Genomic DNA, 12,463 nt, shown 5'->3' on the forward strand with positions numbered 1-12,463 from the left:
GCCCCCATCCTCTCTTCCACGAGTTCCTTGTGATGCCCTGGCCCTTCTGCCGTGAGCTGCCTGCAATGCCCTCAGCCTTAGTCGCAGAGGTACCACTTCCTGGCGTCAGGAGAGTCTGGCTGGGTCTCCGGCCCACCATCACTTGGCATCGTCAATGGCAGCTGTGACCCCCGCCCAACCCTCCCCCATACAGCGCCCTGCTAATTCTTAGCCTTTTCCAGTAGTGATGACACCCAGAGGGAGCCCAGAGTGGTGGAGGCTAGTGGAATGGGTGGGCTCCTCTCTGGTCTATCTATCCAGCTGTTTATCCATCTAATGCAGCTTCTCTACTGATGTTCTAGGTGAAGTGTAATCAGCGAGGCTGTTGCTGGAGTCTCCAGGGGGGCTCCAATGTGCCCCCATGTTTCTTCTCCAGAAATCATGGCTACAGGGTGGACGGAGGCCTGACTAACAACACTGCAGGTATGGACATTAGCTGGTGGATTGTGCGGGTGGGCACTGAAGGATCCTGGAGTGTGTCTTGGGGTGTGATCGATTCCAGAATAGGTCTGGGTGAGTGCTGACCATTTCTAGAAGGGGTCTGGGTGGGTACTAACCGATTCCCAGAATGGGCCTGAGGGCCATGTTTGGTCCTGGGTCAGACTGGGTGGGCACTGACCAAATCCAGAGTGGTCTGGATGGGTGCTGATCATCCCTGAGTGGATCTGGGTGGGCACTGACTGATCCCAGGGTGGGTATGAGTGGGCATTGGCTGTTCCTGAGGCAGATGGGGCACTGACCAGTTCCAGGGAAGATCTTGGGGGCACTGACCAGTCCTGGGGAGGGCCTAGGGGAGCACTGACTGGTCCCAGGAAAATATACAGGGCGCTGATCATTCCCTTAGTGAGTCTGGGAGGAATTGACCAGTGCTGGGGCAGGCTTAGGGGCATTGCCTGTTCGCGGGATGGGTCTGAGGGGCACTTACTGTTCTCAGGGCAGATGGGGGAGCTGATTAGTCCCAGGGAAGGTCCAAGGGGCACTGACCTTTCATTCATTCATTCAATAGTATTTATTGAGCACTTACTATGTGCAGAGCACTGTACTAGAGAAGCAGCTTGGCTCAGTGGAAAGAGCACGGGCTTTGGAGTCAGAGGTCATGGGTTTGAATTCCGGCTTGGCCACTTGTCAGCTGTGTGACTTTGGGCAAGTCACTTCACTTCTCGGTACCTCAGTTACCTCATCTGTAAAATGGGGATTAAGACTGTGAGCCCCACGTGGGACAACCTGATTCCCCTGTGTCTACCCCAGTGCTTAGAACAGTGCTCGGCACATAGTAAGCGCTTAACAAATACCGACATTATTACTAAGAACTTGGAATGTACAGTTTGGCAACAGATAGAGACAATCCCTGCCCAATAACAGGCTCATAGTCTAAACTGTGGAGACAGACAGCAAAGCAAAACAGAACAGAACAAGTAGTCTGGTGTAGATATCATCAAGATAAATAGAATCATAGATATATATACATCATTAATGAAATAAATAGAGTAATAAATGATATATACAAATATGCACAGTGCTGAGGTGAGGGGAAGAGGGAAGAGCTGAAGGTGGGAGAAGCGGGAATGGGGAGGGGAGGAGGAGCAGAGAGAAAGGGGGGCTCAGTCTGGGAAGGCCTCCTGGAGGAGGTGAGCTCTCAGTAGGGTTTGGAAGAGGGGAAGAAGGTTAGTTTGATGGATGTGAGGAGGGAGGGCATTCCAGGACAGTGGTAGGACATGGGCCAGGGGTTGACAGTGGGACAGGCGCGAATGGGGGGCCGTGAGGAGGTGAGCGGCGAGGAGTGGAGTGTATGGGGTGGGCAGTAGAAAGAGAGAAGGGAGGTGAGGTAGGAGGGGCAAGGTGAAGGAGAGCTTTGAAGACAAGATTGAGGAGCTTTTGTTTCATACGAAGGTTGATAGGCAACCATTGGAGGTTTTTGAGGAGGGGAGTGACATGCCCAGAGCGTTTCTGTAGGAAGATGATCCGGGCAGCAGAATGAAGAATAGACTGAAGAGGTGAGAGACAGGAGGAAGGGAGATCAGAGAGAAGGCTGACACAGTAATCCAGCTGGGATATTATGAGAGCTTGTACCAGTAGGGTAGCTGTTTGGATGGAGAGGAAATGGCGGATCTTGGCGATATTGTGAAGGTGAGACTAGCAGGTGTTGGTGACGGATTGGATGTGTGGGGTGAATGAGAGCAGAGTCAAGGATGACACCAAGGTTGCAGGCTTGTACACGGGAAGGATGGTAGTGCCGTCCACAGTGACAGGGAAGTCAGGGAGAGAACAGGGTTTGGGAGGGAAGATTAGGAGCTCCGTCATAGACATGTTGAGTTTTAGGTGGCGGGCAGACATCCAGGTGGAGACGTCCTGGAGAGAGGAGGAGATATGAGCCTGGAGGGAGGGTGAGAGAACAGGGGAGGAGATGTAGATTTGGTTTTCATCTGTGTAGAGATGATAGTTGAAGCCGTGGGAATGAATGAGTTTACCAAGGGAATGCATATAGATGGAGAACAGAAGAGGGCCAAGAACTGACGCCTGAGGAACTCCTACAGTTAGTGGATGGGAGGGGGAGGAGGAGCCCTCAAAGGAGACCAAGAATGAATAGCCAGAGATATAAGAGGAGAACCAGGAGAGGATGGATTCTGTGAAACCAAGGTGAGATAAAGTGTGGAGGAGAAGGGGATGGTCAACAGTGTCAAAGGCAGCTGAGAGGTCGAGGAGGATTAGGTTAGAGTAGGAGCCATTGGATTTGGCAAGAAGGAGGTCATTGGTGACCTTTGAGAGGGCAGTTTTGGTGGAGTGGAGGGGAAGGAAGCCAGATTGGAGGGGGTCCAGGAGAGAGTTGGAGTTAAGGAATTCAAGGCAGCGAGTGTAGATGACACGTTCTAGGAGTTTGAAAAGGAAGGGCAGGAGGGAGATAGAATGATAATTGGAAGGGGATGTGGGTTAAAGAGAGGAGTCAAGAGAGTCAAGAGAGGAGTCAAGAGAGACCAGCCTTAGGCCAGGTCTGGGAGCCAATGCCTTTTCCTGGGGGGTGTCTGGAAGGCCCCGACTATTCTCAGTGCGAGTGGGGGCACTGATTGGTCCCAGGAAAGGTCTGGAGGGCACTGACTGGACCTGGGGTGGGTTTAAGGCACACTGCCTTTTCCTGGGCTGAGTCTGTGGGCCAATGACCATTCCCTGGATGGGGTTCTGGGGAACACTGAAGGGCACTGATTGGTCCTGGGGAAGTTCTGGGGAGCACTGGCCAGTCCCGGGACATGTCTGGAGGTGACTACCTGCTTCCCGGCCAGTTCTGGAGGACATTGACTTCTCAGGGTGGGTGGCAGTGCTGATCAATCCCAGGAAAGTACGGTCCAGGCCTAGGGCATTGCTGGAGGCACTGACCAGTCCTTGGGCATTGATGGCAGGGGATGACCAGTCCCATCGTGGATCGAGGCTCTGCACCATGGAGCTTTAGCCCCCAGTGGCCCAGAGTGTGATATGCTGTGATGACTTGGTCCTGATGCTGGGATGACTTGGATATGGTGCTAGCTCAGCCTCAGCATGATTTTGTTCACCCCAACCTGCGTTCACGAACTTGCACGTGGCTACTCCTCTGAATCCTTTTGGAGGCAGGTGCTCACTGGTCCTCATCCACAGTGCTCTTGGGGACTCGTCCACAGTGTTCATCATGGATCCATGTGCGGGAATGATGTACCCCACCCTTATCTCCACAATCAAAATGGAGGCTGTTTTTTCCTGAAAGTGCAAGGTTTATTGTTTGCTTTTATGTTTTGGTTCCCCTTGAGAATTTTTTACACCTCAATCAATAGTGAAGGAAGAGATCTTGGAAATTAAAGGTCTAGGGCCTGTTTCCCAATGTGAGCGGCTAGCGGGAAGCAGTGGGGGATGGCAATGGAAAATCCAGGGTCTATTCCCTGCGGGGAGTGGCTAGCAGAAAGCAGCACAAGGGACATGGATGGTTGTTTCTCCCGCCCAGGGTTTTCTGCGAGGCTCAGGCGTCTGCCGTCGCCATCCCTGTTCGGAAATGATGTCAGCATTGTCCTCCTCACAGCCGAGAAGCAGACAGCCAATCGATTCCACTTCAAGGTTTGTTTGGGCATCCGGGCCCACTCCCTGCACTTCCCATGAACCCTGAGACAGATCATGTACAGTTACACCTGAGGCTGGAGAGTTCGAGAGAGTGTGGGCACAAAGCGGGGACCAGGATGACCTTTTCTGACTGTGCCCTGTGTCCTGTCCCTGCTTGGGTCCTGAGCCATGAGGGTCCCCATCTGGGTCTCTGCCTGGGATCTGTTCCTTGGAGACCTGGGGTGTACAGGACCTTAGCCCTGAGGTCCCAGGACACACAGAACAACCAACTCCAGACAAGGTTTGCCATCTGGCTTTGATCATCCTCGCTGCCTCCTCAGCTGCCTCCTCAGTGGCCTTTCCCATGGCCCTGTGACCCTATGATCCAATGGCAGTGTTCTTGAGGGAGGGTCAACAGTCTCTCTAGCCAGATGAACACTTTCGGGCTGCTTGGCACTGGCTTCTCCATCTTTCTCTCCAGTCATTCAATCAATCAATCAATCAATCAATCAATCAATCAATCAATAACCAATCCAGGCCAATGTCTGCCCACCTCCACCTGCCTCCCAAGGCTTGGCTGGCATGGCTGTCCCTCAGAGTTTCCCCTGTGGCCCTGGTTCTAGGCTGCCTCTTGTTTGCCGCTTCAGGAGCTCAGATGTGCTCCTCCCTCCCCCACTTCTACCCCATCCATCCCTGCCCCCAGCAACAAGCAGCAGAGAGGAGCCTGTCGGGGAGGCACTGGCTAAAGCGAGAGGGAACCCGAGTGACTGCTCCATTCTCTGCCATAGGCGGATCTGAAGTGGGGGGAACTCCCTTTTAATAATAATAATAATAATAATGTTGGTATTTGTTAAGCGCTTACTATGTGCCGAGCACTGTTCTAAGCGCTGGGGTAGACATAGGGGAATCAGGTTGTCCCACGTGGGGCTCACAGTCTTAATCCCCATTTTACAGATGAGGGAACTGAGGCACAGAGAAGTTAAGTGACTTGCCCACAGTCACACAGCCAACAAGTGGCAGAGCTGGGATTCGAACTCATGAGCCCTGACTCCAAAGCCCATGCTCTTTCCACTGAGCCACGCTGCTTCTCAGTGTGCTTTTGCAGTGTGCTTTTGCAGTGTGAGCACCGAGTAGCTGACCCCTAGACACACCCCCAGCAATCTCCCACCACGTGCCTGACGAAGCTATGGACCTGGGTCAGGCACTGTCCTTCCCCAGGCCTCCACTGTGGCCACCTGCCTTTCCGGCTGCTGCCTCCTGGAGGTAGTGGGTGTCTGTGCATGCTCCTCCCCGGCCCCCCACCTGGACTTCCCTCTCTCTGCACAATGGGCAACCACTACTCTCACCATCTTCAAGTGCCTTCTGAAAGCCTGGAGGCTTTCTCTGATTGACTTCTCCACTTCCCACCTTGTACTCCCACTCCCAGCTTTTTGGCCATGCTTCCCCGCCCAAGCTTCCTTAGCCACACTCCCTGCTGCAGCCCCCACCTCAGCCCCTGACAGAACTACAGGCCCCACTGCAGTCTACAGCCCCCCGCTGCAGCCCGCAGGTCCTGTCGCAGCCCACAGGCCCGGTGTCCTCAGCCTCAAGAGTCTCATCGGTGGTGGCCCTGGTAAAGTCCACCACCCTCTTCTCCTTCCCTGGGGCAGATCACAGACCCCAGTGCGATGAGGTTTGAAGTCCCCCATGAACACATCAGACCGTTCGATGGAAATGCCATTTCCCCCGTGAACTACGTCGTCGAGGTCACGGAGAGGCCGTTCAGCCTCCGACTGAAGAGGAGGAGCAACGACCGTGTATTGTAAGCCTGCTTTCCTCTGCCATCTGTACCCTGCCAGGGTGGGGAGGGGTGCAGGGGGAGATGTGGCCCTGGACCTGGCCCCAGACCTGACCCTATATCTGGCCTCCTATCTGGCCCTGTAACTGGCCCCCTATCTGGCCACACTGCAAGCTCACTCACCCAGGGGGGCAAAAAGAAAACAGAATAGTTCAATGGGGGTGGCAAAGCAGAGCCCCTGTTGAGCAGCTTTCTTGAACTGAGAAACCTCTCCTGCAGCTTTCAGAGGCTGTTCCCCATAGCTCTTCTGCGGTTCTGAGACATTGTTCCGTGTGTGTTTGTGTGTGCACAGGCTGGACACGAGCATTGGGCCTCTGCAGTACGCCGACCAGTTCCTGCAGCTGTCCACCCGCCTGCCCAGCCCCAACGTATATGGCTTTGGAGAGCATGTGCACCAGCAGTACCGGCATGACCTGGACTGGAAGACGTGGCCCATCTTTCCTCGTGACACTTTTCCCACTGGGGTATGTATCTAGCTCAGTGTGGGCAGCGACCCCAAACTTAGCTTGGCGTGGACAGTGGCCCTAAGTCTAGTTCGGCCTGGAAAGTAGCCGTGAGCCTAGCTCACCTACCCCGGCCACCACCTCTGCATACACACTTTCTCTCTCTGCCTCTCTCTTGCGCTCTCTCTCTTCTCCCCACCCCCTCCCTCACATCTCCCTGTCCAGAAGCAGGTCAAGTTGCTGCTCTGGTTCCCCTGACTTCCCCGAGCCTCAGGGTCAGGGGGAGCCTGGGAAACTTTATCTTGGTTCCACAGCAAAGCTCTGCATGTATGCTCCTCTCTGCTCTCAGACTTCACAAGCAGCTGAGGTTGATGATTGTAATAATGATATAGTATTGTACTTGCATGCTTACTATCTACCATGATGCTCCATGAGCAGTTGAGTTTATTGATAATAATGATAATAATAGTAATAATAATACTGGTATTTAAGTGCTTACTAAGCATTGGAGTAGTTACGAGATAGGTTGAACACCTTCCCTGCCCATCATGGGACTCACAGTCTATGTAACAGGGAGAACAAGTATGTAATCCCCATTTTACAGATGAGGAAACTGAGCCACAGAGAAGTTGAAGTCACACAGCAGGCAAGTGGTAGAGCCGGGATTAGAGCGCAGCTCTTTTGCCTCCTAGGCTGGTGCTCTTTCCCCTGGGCCACGCTGACTGCATGTCCCCAGGCTTAGCCAGTGGGAAGGAGGAAACCCCTTTAATAGCCTCCATCCAAGTGGTCTGATGTTTGGGGTCCTTCAGAACCTTGAGAAAACACTTGGGCAAATTTGGGCCACTGTAGGGAAATTAGGCGTCTTGGGATCCCAAGTGGATTGTCTGGGGCTTTCCAGTCCTGGGAGGGGCTGCCTCATGTGGGCCTTTCTAGGGCTGGAGAGGGGGCTTCCTGGAGGGTTGGGAGGAGGGGGGTGCTGCAAGTGACTGGTATTATAGCAGAAGGAGCAGCCTGGTTTAGAGGCCTGAAGGTCAGTTTTTCAGAATCTTCAGAGTGAAGGAGTAGACTTGGGGAGGAAGCTGGGATCTGGAGTGTGAGTTCTGGATCTTAGGCAGAGGTGATTTGAATGTGCCCAGCCACCCTGCAAATGGAGTACCCTCACATCACTGAGCTTCTCCAATGATCTCTGCCCATGTGGAGCTGGCCCAGTGCTCATTTCTCTCTTCCTTTCCTGGTCCCAGCACAGGGCCAACTTGTATGGGGCTCATACATCCCTTCTCTGCCAGACAGTGTCTCCTTGACAGTGATTCCTGGGCAGTGGTTATTATTATTATTATGGTATTTGTTAAGCACTTACTATATGCAGAGCACTGTTCTAAGTGCTGGGGTAAATACAGGATAATCAGTAGATACAGGATAATGGGTTAGATACAGGATAGATACAGGATAATTGCCTGGTTCTCAGGCAGTGGCTCCTGGGCACTGACTCTCGAGCAGTGGCTCCTGGGCAGTGGTTCCCAGGCAGTGGTTCCCGGGCACTGGCTCCCAAGTTTTGGCTCCCAGGCAGTGGCTCTTGGGCAGTGGTTCCTAGGCAGTGTTGGTTTGTTTTTTTTTATGGAATTCATTAAGCACTTATTATGTGCCAGGCACTGGACTAAGCTCTGGGATAGATTCAAGATAATAGGATGGACACTGTCCTTGTCCTACAATGGGCTCATAGTCTTAATCCTCATTTTACAGGTGATAGAACTGAAGTATAGTGAAGTGACTTGTCCAGGGTCACACAGCAGACAAGTGGTGAAGCTGTGATTAGAACCCAGGTCCAGGCTGGTGCTCTATCCATTAGACCACAGCCCATGTTCTATCCACTAGGTGACACTCCTTCCAGGACAGTGGTTGCCAGGTAGTAGCTCTTTCACCAGTCTTGCCCGGGCCCAGAACTCCAGGACTCTCAAGAAGGTGGGAACTGGAAACTCACTAGTTTTCTTTCCCGATGCCAGGATGTGAAGAACCTATATGGGGCTCACACATTCTTCCTGTGCCTGGAAGACAACACCGGCAATTCCTTCGGGGTGTTCCTCCTCAACAGCAATGCCATGGGTGAGATGCTCCTCCCTCCATCCTCCTTCCTCCTCCCCATGCACTCCTCCATCCCTCCCATTCCCCTCTTCTCCTGCTCTCCCTTCTCGCCCTCATGCTCCTCCCCTTCTTCCTCCCCCACACTCTCCTCCTCCCCCTTTATTCTCCCCCTTATTCTCCTCCTCCCCCATCTTATCCTCCTTCTCCTTCCCCATTTCCTTCTCCTCCTTCCCCTCTCCCCTTTCCTCATCCTTTTCCCTCTGCTCCTCCACCTCTCCCTTCCCATCCCCACAGCACTGTACTCGTCTGCTCAACTGTATATATTTTCGTTACCCTATTAATTTTGTTAATGAATTGTACATCGCCTTGATTCTATTTAGTTGCCATTGTTTTTACGAGATGTTCTTCCCCTTGACGCTGTTTATTGTCATTGTTCTTGTCTGTCTCCCCCGATTAGACTGTAAGCCAGTCAAACGGCAGGGACTGTCTCTATCTGTTGCCGACTTGTTCATCCCAAGCGCTTAGTACAGTGCTCTGCACATAGTAAGCGCTCAATAAATACTATTGAATGAATGAATGAATCATCCTTCTTCTCCTCCACATCCTTCTCATTCTCCCATTTTCATTCATTCAGTCATTTATTGAGGGCTTACTGTGTGCAGAGGGTTAGGAGGAGAGGGGTGCTGCAAGTACAATTCAGCAACAGATAAAGACAATCCCTACCCAATATCGGGTTCACAGTCTAGAAGGGGAGGCAGACATCAAAACAAAACAAGTCTATAGGCATCAACAGCATCAAAATAGATAAATAAAATTATAGATATGTAAACATCATTAATAAAATAGAGTAATAAATATGTACAAATATATACAAGTGCATTGGGGCAGGGAAGGGGGTAGAGCAGAGGGAGGGAGTAGAGCCTATGGGGAAGAGAGGAGGAGCAGGGGATGGGGATGGTTGTCAGTGTCAAAGGAAGCTGAGCGGTGGAAGAGGAGATTAGGATAAGGATAGAGTAGGAGCTATTGGATTTGGCAAGAAGGAGGTCATTGATGACCTTTGAGAGGGTAGTTTTGGTGGAGTGGAGGGGACAGAAGCCAGATTGTAGAGGGGCCAGGAGAGAGTTGGAGTTGAGGAATTCGAGGCAGTGAGTGTAGATGATTCGCTCTAGGAGTTTGGAAAGGAAGGGTAGGAGAGAGATGGGTGATAACTGGAAGGGGCAGTGGGGTCAAGAGAGGTTTTTTATTTAAGATGTGGGAGACATGGGCATGTTTGAAGGCAGAAGGGAAGAAGCCATTGGAGGGTGAGCAGTTGAAGATGCAATTAAAGAGGGGAGGAGGGAAGGGATGAGAATTTTTATCAGATAAGAGGGAATGGGATCCGAAGCACAGGTGGAAGGGGTGGCACTTGAGAGGAGAGAGGAGATCTCCTCTGAAGACACTGCTGGGAAGGATGGGAAAGTAGAGGAGGGGGTTGAGAGTGGCAGGGGGAAGGATGGTGAAGGGGGAGGGGTGATTTTGGGGAGCTCAGACCTGATGATGTTAATTTTCATAATGAAGTAGGTGGCCAGATCGTTGGGGGTGATGGAGGGAGGAGTGGGAGGAACCGGGAGCCTGAGGAGGGAGTTAAATTTCCGGAACAGTGGACAGGGGTGATGGACATGGGTGTCAATGAGGGAAGAAAATTAGTTTTGCCTGGTGGCAGAGGAGAGGGCAGAGGTAAGGCAGGAAAGGATAAACTTAAAGTGAATAAGGTTGGCTTGGTGTTTAGACTTTCGCCAGCAGCATTCAGCAGTTTGAGCATAAGAACGAAGGAGGCAGACAGTGGCAGTGATCCAGGGCTGTGGTTTAGTGGTGTGAGAGCAACGAAGGGAAAGGGGAACAAGTGAGTTGAATTGAGTAGAAAGGGTGGAATTGAGAACAGCAATCTGGTCATCAAGAGTGGGTAGAGTGAATAGGGAGGTTCCTCCTTCTTCTCCTCCTCCTTCTTTCTAACAATACTAATTGCAGCATTTGTTAAGCACTAATGATGAGCCAAGAGTTGTACTAAGCACTGGGGTAGATACAAGGTTATTGGGTCTGAAACAGTCCTGTACCCACATGGGGCTCATAGTCTAGGTTGAAAGGAGAACAGATATTTTATCTCCATTTTATCAATCAATGGTATTCATTTTTTTAAATTATTATATGATTTTTTATTAAGCACGTACTGTGGGCAGAGTAAGTGATTGAGAAAGTAATACAACATAGTTAGTAGATGCAATTTCTGCCCATGAGATACTTAGAGTTAAAGAGGGAAACAGTCATTAAAATAGATTAGGGATGGGGAAATAGAAGAGTAGAAGGATATTTACGTAAGTACTGTGGGGTTGGGGTGAATAAAAAAGTGCCTAAATGTTATGCAGCCATTTGCATAGTTGACACAGAGGGGAGGGAAGATAGGGGAAATACAGGGCATAATCTGGGAAGGCGTCTTGAAGGAGGTGTGATTTGGGGAGGGTTTATAGGTGGGGAGAGAGGAGGACTTTCATATATGAGGTAATTGAGGCACAGAGATGTTAAGTGGTTAGCCTAAATTCACACACCGGTCAAGTGGCAGAACTGAGATTAGAAACCAGGTCCTCTGATCAGTCAGTCAATAAAATGTTTTTATTGAGCCCTTACAGTGTCAGAACACTGGACTAAGCACTTGGGAGAGTACAATATAACAAAGTTGGTAGACACATTCGCTGTCCACAGCAAGCTTAGTCAGTCAATCAATCATATTTATTGAGCACTTACTGTATGTAGAGCACTGTACTAAGCACTTGGAAGAGTTGAATATAACAGTAAACAGACACATTTCCTGCCCAAATGAGCTTACAGGCTAGAAGGGGAGACTGAGATTAATATAAATAAGTAAATTATAAATATGTACATCAGTGCTGTGGGGATGTGAGGGGGGATGAATAAAGGGAGCAAGTAAGGGTGATTCAGAAGGGAGTGAGAGAAGAGGAAAGGAGGGCTTAGTTAGGGAAGGCCTCTTAGAGGAGATGTGCCTTCAGTAAGGCTTTGAAGTGGGGGAGAGTAATTGTCAGATATGAGGAGGGAGGACATTCCAGGCCAGAGGCAGGATGTGGGCAAGAGGTCCATGGTGAGATAGACAACCTTACAGTCTAGTTGGGGAGATAGAAGTTAATGCAAATAAATAAATTATGGCTAAGTACTTAAGTGCTGCAGGACTGCAGAAGGGCTGAATAAAGAGTGCAGATCCAAGTGCAAGGGTGACATAGAAGGGAGTGGGTAAGAGAAAAATGAGTGCATAGTAGGCGAAGGCCTATTGGCAGAGATAGGCTTTTAATAAGTCTTTGAAAGTGGAGAGAGTCATCACTGTTGGATATGAAGAGGGAAGGCGTTCCAGAGGCAGGGCATGGACAAGGGGTTGGCGGCCAGATAGGCGAGATCGAGGTACAGTGAGTAGGTTGGCATTAGAGTGAAGTGTGTCGGCTGGGTCGTAGCAGGAGAGTAGCCAGGTACAGTAGGAGGGGAGAAGGTGATTGAATGCCTTAAAGCCGATGGTAAGGAATTTCTGTTAGATATGGATGTGGAGGTTCTTGAGGAGTGGGAAACATGGCCTGATCATTTTTGCAGAAGAATGATGTGGGCAGAAGTGAAGTATGGACTGGAGTGGGGAGAGACAGGAAGCTGAGAGGTCAGCAAGGAGGCTGATGCAGTAGTAAAGGTAGGATAGGATAAGTGCTTGGATTTACATGGTAGCAGTTTGAATGGAGTGGATGTTGTGAATGCTGAATCGCCAGGAGTTGGTGACAGATTGAATATGTAGTTCAAATGAAAGAAATGAGTCAAGAAAAGTGCCGAGGTTGTGGGCTTGTCAGACAGGGAGGATGCTGGTACTGTGTACAGTGACAGAAAAGTCATGGGGAAGGCAGGGTTTGGGTGTGGATATGAGTTCTACTTTGGACATGGTAAGTTTGAGGTGTCAGTAGAACATCCAAGTAGAGATATTCTGAAG

The 12,463-nt window shown here is 50.7% G+C and overlaps 1 protein-coding gene across 1 annotated transcript in view; it reads left to right on the forward strand.

Moving 5' to 3' along the window:
• LOC100093611 (maltase-glucoamylase, intestinal) overlaps positions 1-12,463 on the forward strand; it is a 105,635-nt gene that overhangs the window by 10,590 nt on the left and 82,582 nt on the right. The window contains 5 exon segments of the mRNA XM_029047544.2: positions 342-462; positions 4,004-4,113; positions 5,745-5,896; positions 6,225-6,396; positions 8,376-8,475. Of these exon segments, the coding sequence (XP_028903377.1) occupies positions 342-462; positions 4,004-4,113; positions 5,745-5,896; positions 6,225-6,396; positions 8,376-8,475 (655 nt within the window).

This window comes from Ornithorhynchus anatinus, chromosome 2 (genome assembly GCF_004115215.2).
Source record: "Ornithorhynchus anatinus isolate Pmale09 chromosome 2, mOrnAna1.pri.v4, whole genome shotgun sequence".
Lineage (NCBI taxonomy): Eukaryota > Metazoa > Chordata > Mammalia > Monotremata > Ornithorhynchidae > Ornithorhynchus > Ornithorhynchus anatinus.